At 38.2% G+C, this 16,666-nt stretch overlaps 1 protein-coding gene across 8 annotated transcripts in view; it reads right to left on the bottom strand.

The window, feature by feature from the left end:
* Nucleotides 1-16,666, bottom strand: part of ptprk (protein tyrosine phosphatase receptor type K) — a 641,623-nt gene that overhangs the window by 104,802 nt on the left and 520,155 nt on the right. For all 8 annotated transcript variants that reach the window (XM_073057328.1, XM_073057322.1, XM_073057320.1 and 5 more), the window contains exons 12-13: nucleotides 9,870-10,143; nucleotides 8,053-8,089 (exon numbers count right to left, since the gene is read on the bottom strand). In XM_073057328.1, the coding sequence (XP_072913429.1) occupies nucleotides 8,053-8,089; nucleotides 9,870-10,143 (311 nt within the window). The remainder of the gene's footprint in view (nucleotides 1-8,052; nucleotides 8,090-9,869; nucleotides 10,144-16,666) is intronic.

Raw genomic sequence — 16,666 nt, 5'->3', positions numbered from 1 at the left:
ACAAGTAGGCCATGACTGCTTTGAACATCAAAGCTACCCAGTCGCTCACTATTTAACAAATAGCCATACTTGTCTTTTGGGCATCAAAGCGAGCTACCTGATTTTTTTCAACATTATATCCTTTTTTCATAGTTATTAGGAGGATATAAAGAGATTTTCACTTGAAACTCTTTACATCCTCCTCCATACTGACACAATCACATAATTTTGTATTGTCAGCAAACTTGGAAGTAAGACAGTTGACATTCTCAGCCAAAGCTTTGATATAAATTGTGAGCGGCAGAGCGTAAACACCACAGAATTCATTTATCACATTCTTTCTTCCTGATAACAAACTTCTCAAATCATGTCAGTATATTAACCCTATTTCTGTCTATTCTAACCTTGCTCACCATCCTCCTACACAGGGAGTTATTGGAAGCCTTCAAATACACCACATCTACTGGCTTCTCTATTTTTTCCAGTCCATCCCCAGAGATTTCTAGTAGATTAATGGAACATGATTTTCTTTCATAAATCCATACTGGGTTGACTTGATCCTACTTTCTGGATGTTGTTATTACATTCTTTATTGCCAGTTTCAATACTTTCTCTATACTTGTCATAAGACCTGAGGGACTGCAGTTTCCTTCCTCCTCCTCAAATAGGGAAGTCTTATCCGCTGACCTGCAATCCATAGAAGCATTTCCAGAATCTAAAGAACTTTGGATAATCGGAGCATCCATTTTTTCTATAGCCACATCTGTCAAAATTCTGGCATGTAGCTAATTGAGCCTAAGTCAGCTTTCATCATGCTCTATTTTGACAAACTGCTTCTTTCCTTCACTTTCTCATTCTCACTAGAAATCAGTTCAGTTCTCTCATATGTCTGGCACGATTTTTTCTAAAGATAGACACAAGATCACTGTTCCCGCTAAGCTGTGCAGGTACATAGCAGCGCAGTAAGTGAAATGTTCCTGCGCAGTTGGAATTTTCTTTTATATAATGTTTTACGGGCTGTGTAAAAAAAAAAAATCCTACTCAGAGCAAAGGTTGTAAAAAAAAAGTAGAGGGAACATAACACGTGTTTAATTTCTTTGCTATTTCAATATTGCCTAATAAAATTTTTCCTGCCTCTGACTGCAAAGGTACCACATTAGCTTTTGCTTGTATCTGATACCTGCAGAAAGAGTTTATGTTTGCGTTTCTCATAGGTCTACTCTCATATTCTGTCTTTCCTTTTTTACCCAAAAATAATTCCTTGATGGTCTGTGGCAGAGTTCCACAATGCCCCCAATGTTCTGGCCTACTGCTATGTTTGGCAACTTTCTGAGCTGTTTCCTTGGACTGAATTTGTCTTGTCAGCCACGTTTGAGCTTTTGTGGGTTTTCCCCTACCCCAGAGGAGAGGGTTCTCAGACTCCCTCCATTTCACTCCATTATCCTTCATAATCTCTGATATCATTCCCTTGCCATATGCCATTCACCTGGGACTGACTATTCCTCTTCAGGGTCTGATTCATTCTTCTGTCCCTTCTAATAGCCATTGCTTCCCAAGCAAAATACGTATGAAATAACGGGAGATGCCACATTTGCTGTTCACTCTCCCTCTGCACCATCTACATATTCAATCAAATATACCCTTCTGGATGAGGCAGTAGGTGACTTGCATTTTTACCACTTTCCTTAATCCCATTAGGTGCTCACAATGTGGTCTCCACACCGCTCTCAATTTTATTCATTTTTAAGGTAATTTTAGGCTGAAATTTGTTTTATTTGCTTTATTTCTGCTCCTTTCCAATCTTTTTCCAGACAGGGCCACAGGCCATTTCTCAGCGCAGCAAAGGCCTGGCCAGAGTTTAGTTTGACATCAGACCACAAAGGATATCCAGCATAAAACAGATTGTCAAAGATATGCAGAATTAGTTATTTCATTATACAACCATATTAAGACTGATTGATACAAATTCTGAAAATCAAGTTTAATATGTAAATTTTAAAGAAAGATAAAAATAACATTGTCCTATCCAGCAAATCTATGATCTCTCCATGCAAACTATAAAAGTTATTGCTTTGATTTCAAATTTTCTTGTGTTAACTGGTCGTAATTTTATTGTAAATTAGACAAAGCAAGTTAAAGGACATTAAAATGTAAAAAATCAAATGCATTCTGTTTTACTTCCATTGTGGAAATTGCTAAGATCATCACAAAAATAAAATATTATTGAGCCCTACATAAAATGATTGGGAAAATCTGTTAGATGCTTCTTTAGAAAATACAATAAAAAATTATTGTTTTAACAATAAAATCTAAAGTTAAAATTACGGAGTCCAGGCATGTAAATCAGTTTATTACCTTCACAGCCATTATTTCTCTATTAATTTTCACAGATTAAAAGACAACTGTGGTCAACTATGCCAACAGCTAATTAACTTTAATGCAAAAAATTCTATATTATAGCCTCAAATTTAAAAACATGTTTGAAAGAATGTTATATAAAACAAACTGAATCAATTTGACAAAATTTTCATTTCCACAAATACTAAATAAAATGCATTTTTTCATTAATGCAAAATGCTTTGGGGTCCTATTAAGGAAGACTGCAAGGAAGGCATAAAATGTCTGACATTTCCAGCCCAAATACATTTCTCTAAGGACTTTGTTTTAAAACTGTTTTGTAAATGGATCTCTTGGAAACATAATTATTTAAAGCCACTTAGTTCATTTCTTAAAGTAATTAATTGCTGATTTAATTGTACTGCTTAATTTATATCTACACTGATAAAAACAATGAAAGATTTAGTGATATATCACAAGCACGAGAAAGTCGGCAGATGCTGGAAACCCAAAGCAACACGCACAAAATGCTGGAGTGACTCAGCAGACCAGGCAGCATCTATGGAAAAGAGTGAACAGTCAACATTTCGGGCTGAGACCCTTCTATAGGACTGTAGAAGACACAGGCTCCGATGAAGGGTCTCGGCCTGAAACATCGACTGTTTACTCGTTTCCATACATGCTGCCTGTCCTGCTGAGCTCCTCCAGCATTCTCTTTAGTGTTGCATGATTTATAAAAGTACATTGTAATCAGGGCAAAAGTAACCTTTAAAGATTAAATTTGTCAACTACAGGAAACATTATATTTTACCTTTACGTGTCTCAGATATATTCAGTAAGCACAGGCTCATGCAAGACGTCTGTTTTGCAAAATAAAGATTAGATTGGTTCTCCATCTAAAATACACTGCTGTACTATTTACATCTTGGTGAATATGAATAAAAACCAAAATAAAACAGTATACTAATCAATTTTGTCCATTATCCTTCTGAGTTGCTATAGTTTAACAAAAGGTAGATCTGCTCATTTGAGGCCACAATCTTGGGTGTGCATTATTTGAAACCTTGATGCCATTCAAGGTACTTAACTTTGTCACTCTTATTATAATGCTTAACTTCTATTTTCCCAAGTGAAAAATAACTTTATTTTAAAGGAACTTCGCCTTCAAGTTGTCAAAAAGATATGATTACTAATATTCATGACACCGCTACAGTATTTTCAGACTGCGATAATAAAAGAACATCTCTCCCCAAACCAAAATACCTAACTGGTGACAGTTCTAATTAGCGTACTCACAGTTCTGTGATCATGCATTCAAAATTGATTTTGGTTTTAATCAAAATTACTAATGGATTTGTTCTAACAATCGTTAATTTAAACATGTCACAAGTTTAATAACACAAGTTTATATTAACAACACAGACAAAATGCTGGAGAAATTCATTAAATCAGGCAGCAGCTATGGAAATGATTAAACAGTCAACATTTTGGGCTGAGACCCTTCCTCAGGACTGGTTTATATTGTTGCAATATGAATCCGATTTGTAAAGTTTTAAATATACCTACATCTGAAATCAGTAATAAAAAGCTAGCATATAAGCTTGAAACCAGTTACATATCCAGTGCTTTATTCAGTCACTTCCCACAAAATGAATGATGCAGACAACAAAGTACCAGATTTAAAATAAAGCTGTTCAAAAATTGAGATAAACTGCATCCCTTCGAGCCACTCCACTCAGCAATACCACGCCCCCCCCCCAATTTAATCCTAGCCAAATTGTGGGACAATTTACAATGATCAATTAACTACTAACTGGTATGTCTTTGGATTGTGGGGAGAAACTGGAGCACCTGCAGAGGAAACCCGTGCGGTCATGGGGAGAACATATAAACTCCTTAGAGGCAGCAGCAAGAATTGAACCCAGTTGTCCTCACTGTAAAGTGTAGTGCTAACCACTACATTACTGTGCTGCCCCAAATTAAACTGCTAAACCACGCCTGTGCTATCAAATGTAGTTTGGTGGGCTTTCAGTGCTTACACTGAAAATTGATTAAGGGGCGGGTTTCGGGTTTTTATGTAATTTGATTTGACATGTAATATAATTGAACTTTTCCGGTCTGTGATCAAATATCTGCAAAGCACCATTATTGAGCTTTGCTTTCAGACTCAGTATAGTTATATAAGCATTCTATTCAGATACATTTATGTGAGCATCCAAGATTTCCATTGAACGAAATAAGGTTTATAGACATTGATTTTGAATAATGAATCAAGAAAGAAGCAGGCATAGCAATAAGTCCCCGATAGTAAAAGTGATGATTTGAAATAAATACTAGGGTGTTAAGTTCCGCTTGGATCTTCTAGTTACGTTCTTACATTCCAAGTGAATCAGCTGAAGCAGTGCAAAAATTCAAGGAACACTGTTTCATTTTAGCTGTGTACCTGTGTATAGTTGAATAACAATTAAGTTTGAACTTGAACGTGAATTCTCAGTCTAAGAGAGTTACCATCAAAAAGCACATTTTTGTGCATTTCTCTGGAATCTTATATGCTGGTTCAAAATTATATTTTGTCAGGGTCAAACTCTTCCGATAAAACTGCCTTCACCCCTAGGTTAATAAACCAAAAATATGACAGCTACAGTTCAGGTAAGCTCTTTGAATTGGCTTCATATTTAGGGGGAAACTGACTGACTTGCTACTTTTTAAAACATAGAACACTATTTAACTTATCAAGAAATAACACCAAACTATTAATTGACTTAGTATTGATATTTTCAAAGATGATTTTCTGATAGTTTGTAACATATTATTCACAGATAAAGGGCTGTGCATCATCCTTCAAGATTTTCTTCTGGTGATAAATTAATTTTTAGCTGAGGTGATGCAGCTACTCCATGTCTTCGCAATGAAATTGGCTGAGGAATCCTTGAAGGAAAAATACAACCGTGGCATAGCGTTAGTGCTGCTGCTTCACCAACTCCAGCAACACAGTTTGATCCCAACGTGTGGAACCTGCGCATGGCCTCGCCGTGACCAATCAGGTCTTCTCACACGTACCCAAGTGTGCAGATTAGCTCCTGAACATCGTCTCTGGTGTCACTGGGTGGTAGAAGGATTCGGGGTGGGGTGGGGCAATTGCTTTGCACGAGAGAAAAGGGCTACAAGGAAATAAGTGTAGGAATGGGATTGATGCATTTGCTCTGAGTCAGCACAGACTAGAAGGGCTGAATGTCCTTGTTTCATGTTGTAAAGCAACATTTAAAAAAGTGAGAACAATTAAGTTAGATTAGATTTATTTATCACACGTACATCGAAATAGTAAATCAAAGAGGAATGTGCCGGGGCATTACCTGCGCCAGCACAGAATGCCTACAACTCACAATATGTCTCTGCAATGTGGGAGGACACTGGAGCACTCGGAGGAAACCCATGCAGTCACAGGGAGAACATACAAACTCTTTACAGGCAGCGGTGAGAATTTAACCCCATTTCTTCACTGCTGGCTGGCTCGTAAAACAATCCACTAATTTCTACACTACCACCCCGTCCCACTTGTTACAATATGCAGCCTAATTGCATCAGCTCATTGAGTATTTTGGTCTGGAATTTTAGATAGAAAGGCCTTTTAAATAGTAAATTTAGCAACAACTTAAAAGCAATCTTACTTTTCCAAGTTTGTTGAAAAATAAATGCAAAGCTCCGTTAACGGGTAATAGCACCCAAAGAGTCATTTTTAATACAGGAGCAGAACTTGGGAGCCCTTGGGAGCCCTAAAGGTTAATTTGCAGCTTGAGTCTGTGGTGAGGAAGGCAAGTGCCATGTCAGCATTCATTTCAAAAGACTAGAATATAAAAGCAAGGATGCAATGCTGAAATGTTATAAAGCACTGGTGAGGCCTCACTTGGAAGGTTTGGGCTCTTTCTTTTTGAAAGGATGTGCTGAAACTGGAGAGGGTTCAAAGGAGGTTTACAAAAATGATTTCAGGATTGAATGGCTTGTCATATGAAGAGCGTTTGAAGACTCTGGGCCAGTATTCACTACAATTCAGAAGAATGAGGGGTGACCTCATTGAAACCTATCAAATGGTGAATGGCCTTGATAGAGTGGATGTTTCCTATGATGGGAGAGTCTCAGACCAGAGGAAACCACCTCAGAATAGAGCGGTGTCCTTTGAAAACAGATGAGGAGGAATTTCTTTAGCCAGAGAGTGGTAAATCTGTGGAATTCTTTGCTACAAGTAGCTGTGAAGGCCAAGTCTTTATGTATATTTAAGGCAGAGATTGATAGATTCTTGATTGGTCAGGGCATGAAGGAATGTAGGGAGAAGGCAGGAGACTGGAGTGGAAAACTGGATTAGCCATGATGAAATGACGGAGCAGACTCGATGGGCCAAATGGTCTAATTCTGCTCCTATACCTTATGGTCTTATTATCTAACTGGATCGATGTACAAATGTTTGAGAACCTCTGATCTATAGCAACAACTTCTGAGTTAAATATTTCACAAACTCTATTCAAAAAGGACATTGCCATCTTGATGGAACTTTGCAGGGCACTACCAATCCCACAGAGATAGGAACAAAGCAGCACTAAAAACAAAACAATCAAAGATTTTGCAAAAGCAGATTAAAATTCCAGTAAATTGCAACCAGTATCGGCTTACTGAACAGTTTGTAGAATAGTTTATTGATAATAAATTAAAACAGAATTTCGCCATTAATAAGCCCGAGGTCATGTGATAATACCATTTTTGCATAACCTGTTCACCGACTGTCTTGCAAAACTTTCTTGCAAGGTGACAATGTTCTTTATTAACAAAAGGCAAAAATAAAAGGCTTATATTAGTCAGTGCCTCAGCTGGTGAAAAGCATTAAGGGTTGGAAAACAAGTGTTCCCAAATGGTCAGATATATTTTTGCTTCTTTACATAATTGGCTGTATCCTTTTGACAACTCTTGCACACAAAAAAAAAAAACAGATTGCAAACTCAAGCAGTGAAGAGGTAAGGGCTCTACCAGGTCAAAATCAAAAATAGAATATATGGTTTTACAAACCAAGCCTGCGTTGGGTACAACAATAATTACTTTGCTTTGCTCTAACTTGAGCACTGCACTGAGGTTTTCAGAACTAGATTTTTAAAAAATTTTAGCTGCATTTACTGTAGGTTGAATGCACTTTGTGAATTTTTAAAAAATAATGTAGCTATATATATTTGGACTATCTTACAATCTTACTTTCTAACCGATTTTCAGACTCCTAATAAGTAAGGACATAAAAGCAGGATTAAAATATAAAGTTAAATCCCAGTGAGATTTGAGAATATTTACTCGGATAAACTCCACATACACACATAATGCAAGTTTTATTCATTAGAGAAAGCAACAAAATCTAACAGCCAAAATTCCACACAAATGATAAGGTTGAGACAGCTTTTAAAATAAAACCTTCAAACAGCTTTTCACTATTAATACTCCAGCTGTTCAATGTCAAAAAGTGGTTTGCTGCAGAAATAATACAAAGTAATCTGGTCTTAATATTTATAAAAATCCTGTCTACCAAATGCATGGTATTTCTCCGAATGAGGAACAGAAAATCAAAGCACACTCCCAAAACAGGATAAGCAGATGAGTCAAAACAAAAACCTGACAGTACTATGCATCCTCTGCTAGAAAAGTAATTTTTTTCCAATTATCTTTGAAGTAGGCAGGGATTTTAAAACAAAACATTTGTCCTACCTTTTGTTGCAATCCTCACACACTGTGTCTTTGTCTCCTATAAACACAAATTGAAATAGTAAGAAGAGAATTGACTTCATTACTTACATTCTTCATACACATGAGGAGTAAAAATCGTTACGTTAAATCTCCCTCTAAAGGTGCAATGTGCAATTTATAATAAATAGTATGTACAACAGGATAGTCAATATAATATAGAAATACAGTTGTGTCAGCATGAGTTAAGCAGTCTGATGGCCTGGTGGAAGAAGCTGTTCCAGAGCCTGTTGGTCCTGGCTTTTATGCTGCGGTACCGTTTCCCAGATGGTAACAGCTGGAATAGATTGTGGTTGAGGTGACTTGGGTCCCCACTGATCCTACGGGCCCTTTTTACACACCTGTCTTTGTTAATGTCCTGAACAGTGGGAAGTTCACAACTACAGATGCGCTGGGCTGTCCGCACCACTCTCTGCAGAGTCCTGCGACTCAGGGACGTACAGTTCCCATACCAGGCAGTGATGCAGTCAGTCAGGATGCTCTAAATTGTGCCCCTCTAGAAAGTTCTTAGGATTCGGGGTCCTATACCAAACTTTTTCAGCCGTCTGAGGTGAAAGAGGCGCTGTTGTGCCTTTTTCACCACACAGCCAGTATCTACAGACCACGTGAGATCCTCGGTGATGTTTATGCTGAGGAACTTAAAGCTGTTCACCCTCTCAACCCCAGATCCATTGATGTCAATAGGGGTTAGCCTTTCTCCATTCCTCTTGTCGTCCACAACCAGCTCCTTTGATTGTAGTATCAAAAACAAACTGATCCAGAGACCTACCATTTCGTCATTTCACACAGTTTTCTTTCATCAGGCTTTTGGGACAACTCCTGGTACATTGTTCGAAGTCCAATTTACACCCTTCTCCAATGTTTGCTGAAGTAACATCGAAAGATCAATTCACTATGTTTATCCCCCACCCAAAATAAAATTAATTATGCCATCCTGTATTTCTATCTGTTTCCTGTAGAACTGACCCTTGGATCTGCAGTCAGGAAGAAATTATTAGGAAGATAGGAGATGGAGTATAAGGGTGTTTGAATTTAAAGAACTTCGTTTGAACAAACTCTTATTTTCCCTTTCTTCTTGAGCAAATCTAAAAGTTAATCTTCCAATCCCCTCACCAGCATTTCACAATTGTTTTTGCAGTTCAAACCATACCAAACAGTATTAAGCTGGGCGACTGGAAGGTGCACTGCTTATGAATGACAAAGTCAGTCATGTCCTGATGAGATAGTGAAAGGTATTTTCCCCATATTTGAATGCATATTTGAGTCATGTTTTGTAAAAATACATGGAATACATACAAAATAAATTATAAAGAGTGAGACCATGTCATAATGGTAACAGTGTTAGAGTGGATAAATTAATGGTCAGAATGCCTCTTTATTGAGACCTATTTAATTACATTGCCATTCTTGCCACTTTGGAGGTAGGGTTGGGTTAGGAGTAGGAATTTTAACCACCAAATAACTTTTTTGGAGATATTTATAATTTTACTCTCCAGCAAGAATGAGTCCTTTTGACTGAAGACATAACCAAAAAACAAAGCATGCTTGTCGGCTTTAAATTAGTAATCAACCCCGAATACAGCCCTGGAATGGTTTTCTTCCCCCTTGTCTTGTGGAATTTTGCTTCAGTTTTCCACAGCACTTCCAAGAGTTTCTTCATCATGCAATCAGCTGCACATTATTACGAGCAAGTGAGTACACCCATGTACAGAATTCACTCTGAAACTCCAGCAAGCAATGAGCCAGGGTACAAACTTCTCATCACAATGCAGAACACTCACCTTTTCAACGCTGCTCACAGCTTGGAAGTGTATGTGATATCCTTTTCTGGGGGCCAAAGGAGGATTCCAAAATCCACCATAGGTTTTATTGTCACCCACTGTGAAGGGCGTTTGTTCAGATACCCCAGTAGGAGGAAGCTCTGCAGCGTAATAGTACGGTGACCCACGAGCTGCCGCAGTTTGATAGGTCACCGGAATCCGGAAGCACTCTGCCACACCTGCCTCCCTTTTAGATCTTTGGGAACTCACATGCTCGACAACAACTTGGTAGGCACTATGAAAGAGAAGATATAAAGCTCCATTTACAAGTGAGTACAGCACAATTGGTATTTCTTCAGTTTATAGATTCATAGAGATACAGGCCCTTCGGCCTGTCATGTCTGTGTCAATCATCAAGAACCCATCTTACCCTCACCCTATTTAATACCCCTCCCCATTTCCCATCAACTTACCTAGCTTCTACCACTAATCGACACAATAAGGTTCAATTTACAGTGGCCATTTAACATACCAACCTGCCAAACTAACAAAATCTGCAAATATTTTTTTAACTTGCTCTAGGCAGTTCTGGCAATTTGAAAAACAAGTTGTGACACAGCACAGTAACAGGCCCTACTGGCCCAATGAGCCCGCACCACCCAATTACACCGACCTGACGTGACCAATTAACCTACAAACCCATAGGTCTTTGGAATGTGGGAGGAAACCAGAGCACCCTGAGGAAAACCATGTGGTCACAGGGAGAACACAGAAATTCCTTACAGCCAATGTTTCACCAACCGTTACTCTACTGTGCCACCCAAATGAAACAAATACAACAACTTTTGGTAAAAATGGACAAACAAAAACAGAATTCCATTTAATTAAACATTATGTAGAAAAGGACCTATGGAAGGGTGCTGATACAAACTTTGAACTTTAAATACGAATAATAAAATGTTGCTTTTAGAGTGATTTTTGGGTTTAGCACATTTATTTTTAGCAAATGACTTTGGTCACCCGTCTTCAGGTCGGAATATAAATTGTGGATTAAATTTGGAGTACAGCTCTGATCAATGGTTCCTAAAAGCCATGAATCCCAGACTAGACAATGCTGATTAAAATTCAGTTGGATATCTATGGTGCGGGTACGAATCGGGAGGTGTGAAGTCTGTGGGCAGTATCAAAGAAAGTATTGTAAATACATTGTAAATATGGATTTGTCCTTTGATGCTTTGCACATAAAATATTGAGCACTATGTTTGGCCAGCCACACCTTTCCACTAAAAGCATCTTCACATGATGCCTACTGTACTTTGTTTTGTTGAATAAAGTATCTGCTCCGTATCTACCAGTACCGTTCTTCAGTGACTTCATTCATGCAACAGCAGTTGCCTAATGCTGACCAAATGAGTTTCTCCTTTTCCCAATTATGTTGAAGAAATGTTAACCTCACATATCAACTTTGTTTCTCCTTCCATAGCTACTGACCAGCTTGCTACACTTCCAGCATTTTTGAAATAATAAATTTGGCCTTACCCAAATTTGTGTACTTCTATACTTTTCCCCATGTGCAAATTTTTCAGGAATATCAGAAACACAGTTCATTGTTTATTTGTCCTAATGGTCTCATGGACCAGAGTTTTGTAAATTCCGTATGGACTACAGGTCTGGCATTTCTAATTGTCAATAGATCAATGGCGGAATATGCAATAGTTTTCCCACCTTGACACCAATATCAATGATCTCATATACCCCAAATTATTTGCTTTCATCTTTTCATTATGAGGCGTACAATCTTATCATAATTGAATCATATCATTTGACATTTTTGCATGTTAGAGTCATAGAAAATTACAGCACAGAAACAGGTCCTTCCGCACATCTAGTCCTTGCTGAACCATTTTCCATCCTACACTCAAAACTGTCACATTGATATTCAAGTGATGGTTTAAAATATTAATCCTAGTATAATATAAATGACAAACACTTAGACACAAATATATATGGTGACACACAAAGGGACTTGGGAGTCCATGTGCAGGATACCCTAAAGGTTAACTTGCAGGTTGAGTCGGTAGTGAAGAAGGCAAATGCAATGTTGGCATTCATTTCTAGAGGTATAGAATATAAGAGCAGGGATGTGATGTATAAGGAACTCATGAGACCACACTTGGAGTATTGCTTACAGTTAAATGTTCCTTATTTTAGAAAGGATATACTTACATTGGAGAGGGTTCAGAGCAGATTCATTAGAATGATTCCAGGAATGAAAGGGTTACTGTATGAGGAATGTCTGGCAGCTCTTGGGCTATATTCCCTGGAGTTCAGAATGAGGAGGGATCTCATAGAAACATTCCTAAAGTTAAAACGCCTGAACAAATTAGATATGGCAAAGTTATTTCCCATGGTAGGGGATTCTAGGACAAGAGGGCATGACTTTAGGATTGATGGACGTCCATTTAGAACTGAGAAGCGGAGAAATTACTTCAATCAGAAGGTGGTAAATGTGTGGAATTTGTTGCCACGAGCAGCTGTGGAGGGCACATCATTGGGTGCATTTAAGGCAGAGATAGATTGGTTCTTGATTAGCCAGGGCATCAAAGGGTATGGGGAGAAGGCAGGGGAGTGGGGATGACTGGAAGAATTGGATCAGCCCATGACTGAATGGCGGAACAGACTCGATGGGCCAAATGGCCTACTTCTGCTCCTACATCTTATGGTCTTATGGACATATTGCCAACCAAGAAAAAGCAGCAAAAATTCACCTGGCTTAAAGAAAATGACAAAAACAATTATCTCATCAAGTAAAAGCAGGTGAAGAGAACAAGGTTTTGTTGATATCACCAAGATGCCTTCACCTGCATTGTACTGTACCTATAGAAGAAACTTAAATGCCAAAATTTGAAGAACATTTCTGGTGGGTTTCTTCATTATTCTTCTTCTAATTATTTTTAATTCACTCAAGATTCATACAAACTGGTAAATGTCAAGAAATTTATTTTTAGTAATGAATAGACACATGATCTCAACAAGAAATCCAAACCATCTGTTCTCCAAAATCAACAACAGCAATCTGAAATCCAAGCTCTAGTACTCTTTGCAGGTGGAGTTGCTAAAGGAAGTAATACAACCATCTCTCCCTTTTCCTTTCTTCAGCTTTCATGGTCATCTCTCCTGTTTAACTTGCCCTTTTCTTTTCCATTTGATTCTATGGGCTCTCGCTTTTCACTACACCAAGTACAGAGAGTCATTCTTATCCCCCCCACCCCCACCACCTTCAAATGCTGGTTTTACTCCAAATCCCCTAAATTTATGTTGACATTACTTATATATTTCATTTATATATTGCATTTCATTGGCTTTGTATCGGCACAATGACAATAACGTTGAATCTAATCTAATCTAATAAGCAGAATCTTCCTGTTCCAGAACTTAAGCAAGCATTTTTCTTCTATTCCAACTCAATAAACAACTGTACAACTAGTGTCCATCATGGGCACCAGCCTCTCTGGCATCCAGGACATTTTCAAGGAGTGATGCCTCAAAAAGGCGGCATCCATCAATAATGACTCCCATCACCCAGGACATGCTCTCTTCTCATTGCTAACATCAGGGAGGAGGTACAGGAGCCTGAAGGCACACTCTCAATGATGCAGGAACAGAATCTTTCCATCTGCCATCAGATTTCTGAACTGACATTGAACCCATGAACACTACTGCGCTACTTTTCTGTGCATAACTTAGTTAATTTAACTTTTAATGAACATATACTTATTACTATAATTCACAGTTTTATTATTATGCATTGCAATGTGCTGCAAACAATTCCATGACATATGCCGGTGTTATTAAACCTGATTCTGATTGAACTGATTCTTTTCCCTCTTTACTATATTTGCAATGATTTCTCTCTTTCCTATTGTTCAATTCCCTTCTGGTTGATTTTACTTCACACAACCCTGTCCTTTCCCCATTTTAATTTCTACCAATTAATGTTCCCCTTTTCAGTTTCACCTTCATTGGTATAATTGGGCAGCAAACACTGCTACTATAATGGAAGCAACAGAAAAGCACTGGAAGAATTCAGTTGGTCCGGCAGAATCTGTGGAAGGACAGGCTCTTTTGACTCTGGAATGGAAAGATTGAGTAAAAGGTTGCTTCATCTGGCCTATTAGCAGCTGGACTATGTCTTCCACACTATATTAATGACACTGAATGCAGAGGGGCTCAAGTCTACACCTGTAGAAACAATCTATTTATTTACTGTGATACAATGCATAACAGGCCCTTCTGGCCCTTTGAGCCATGCTGCCCAGCAACCACTGATCTGACCTTAGCTTCGTCACGGGACAATTTACAACAACCAATTAACCTACCAACTGGTATGTCTTTGGACTGTGGGAGGAAACTGGAGCACCTGGAGGAAACCCACATGGTCACGTGAAGAATGTACAAACTCCTTACTGATGGCAGCAGTAATCTATACACGCAACAGATATGAACATCTCAAGAGGCCTACAATGCATCTCTACTTGCAACTTGCAATCCTAACTGTACACTTTGTTCCCCATGTTTGTCTGCCAGACAGATGCTGAACAATGTCCTGATGTAGGTTGAATCATTCTGCCTGTGGTCAGCCATTCCTAAAGAAATATTTGGGCTTTCAGTCATTTCCACATAAGATAGTTCCAAAACTGTGCTGAGAAATTTAACCCTCTGATCATATGCCAGGGCTTAATAGGGGACAAAGTTCCAACTCCAGCTTCACCCTGTTAGACATTACAGATGCCTTGTGGGGAATACGTTACCTGAGAACTTTGAGTCACCAAGGTGGGGCTGGGCAGTGAAACTGGCTCTCCATATCTGGCTGAGGTTTGTGTGAGTAAGTTGAGCCACAATCAACAAACTGGTTTCAGTATACTTTGAGATAAACTTTACCATTTTAGTCACCTATCAGTTCTGCTATTTTACCTCATCAAAGATCCTTGTGGCTCATTGGACAGGTTTTAAGGTCACCGTGAAGCCTTCCAGACAGTGGTGAGCCCTTGGAATATACTGCCTGAGAAAGTGGTACAAGCAAGATTTGAAAGAAGTCTCTCGATAAGCACTTGCAGAGAGGCTCAGTTCACACTTGGGATAGTTGTGTGAGGCTCTTGCTCTAACTCTGTGACCTTGAATATCAACTGTTGTTAATATTCAAGTTAGACATACTCGGTTTCATTTCTGAACCACCATCCTGGATTGAATCATGCTTCCTCTATCTCACTTTTTTGGAATCGGTGACACTGGTGGTATTAAGAACAAAGTGGTGCATTGAAAAATAAAACACAAGATTTTAAAAAAGATATCCTGTTTGTTTCTTCCACAGGCTTTCAATGTCCCTATCTTAGGCTATTTTCTACCACAAATCCAATCCCCTTGATCATCTTGGGCTCTGCCATTCAGGATACCTTTGTGATTTGCATACATTCTTAATCCATTAAAGGTCTCAGGCAGGACACATTGGGATGGCTGTGTGAGACTCTTTCATCAATTCAATATTCTCTCATTTTGTTAATACCATTTTGGCAACTGTTGCTCGGCATACTCTGAACCACCCGCCTGGATTAAATGATGCTTCTTCTAACTCACTTGTTTGGACTTCCTGAAGCTGATTTAGTAAGAGCCAATGATACCCCATCAACTTACATTGTTCTCAGATTGTAGACCCAATTTATCCTTCCCTAGACTCCCTACACATGTTGAGAAAAAGCCACTTTGTCCTTCAAAATGATTGCAATGTTAAAATCATTTCAACTGAGACTTCAAACCACTTGGGGCAGATCCGACATTTATGATTAAGATCATAAGCAGGGAAACGTTTAAACAGAAAAATTGAGCTGATTCAGCATTGATACTCACTCACTGGATATTGGCAGCTCATTTATCAAATACTCCACAGTAAAAATTATGCTAAGCATCAATGATAAATAAACTGAATCCAAATTTTGATTGAAGTGTTCTCATTGCTTGAAATTTGTCATGAAATCTAAGTATTCGACTTGTTATAAATTAATCTAACAGTTCAGTAATCTTAGTGACATAGCAGCCAAAAAACATCCTTTGAATGCTACATTGTTCAAATTTAGACTTTAATTTTTATGGATTTTTGAATTATTCAGTCAATTTTATAGGTATCCTGCGATACTGTTTGCTTTAGTACATTTACCATACTTAACAGGAACTTCCAAAACTGAGTGAACTGACCTGAATGAATAATGAATAATTTCAAGGACTCTTTATGTCATTACATTTTTAGGTAGCATGAACTTTATATCAATTCTGCAACATTTACAATCGCATAATTTGGATTGCTTGATTCATATGTTGCCAAATCAAAACATGCTTAGATTTGTTAGATAGTACACAGGCTGCTTTTTATAATGGCTTCTCCCCACTTCTAGACTCTGGAGAGCCATCATTATCTGTGATCAAAAGGAGGAAGGCAGACAACTGTTCCAACATCAATGCTGGCCTTGAGTCACCCACTAAGAAACAACCAAGATCCAATTTATTCTTGCTGCTATGTGGAAAGCCACTTTACAGATGGTTTCAAAGGTTTCAATGCTCATCATATAATTTTCTTTTCTACCTAGTCAGTGATTTTTTGATCTCTATTTCCTTCCTTGCATGTGTGTCTCAGGAACATCCAAGCAATTATGTAAAAATAGGGGTAGAATTTTACAGCACACAATAGTCACAAATGGGTGAAAATATTGAAAATATTTGATATAATATTTATATCTAAACAGATAGTTAAGTTCTACAGGGCTCAA

This window comes from Hemitrygon akajei, chromosome 9, assembly GCF_048418815.1.
Source record: "Hemitrygon akajei chromosome 9, sHemAka1.3, whole genome shotgun sequence".
In the NCBI taxonomy this organism is placed as follows: domain Eukaryota; kingdom Metazoa; phylum Chordata; class Chondrichthyes; order Myliobatiformes; family Dasyatidae; genus Hemitrygon; species Hemitrygon akajei.
The sequence above is the reverse complement of the archived record's forward strand: the minus strand, read 5'-3'. Positions and strand labels throughout refer to the sequence as shown.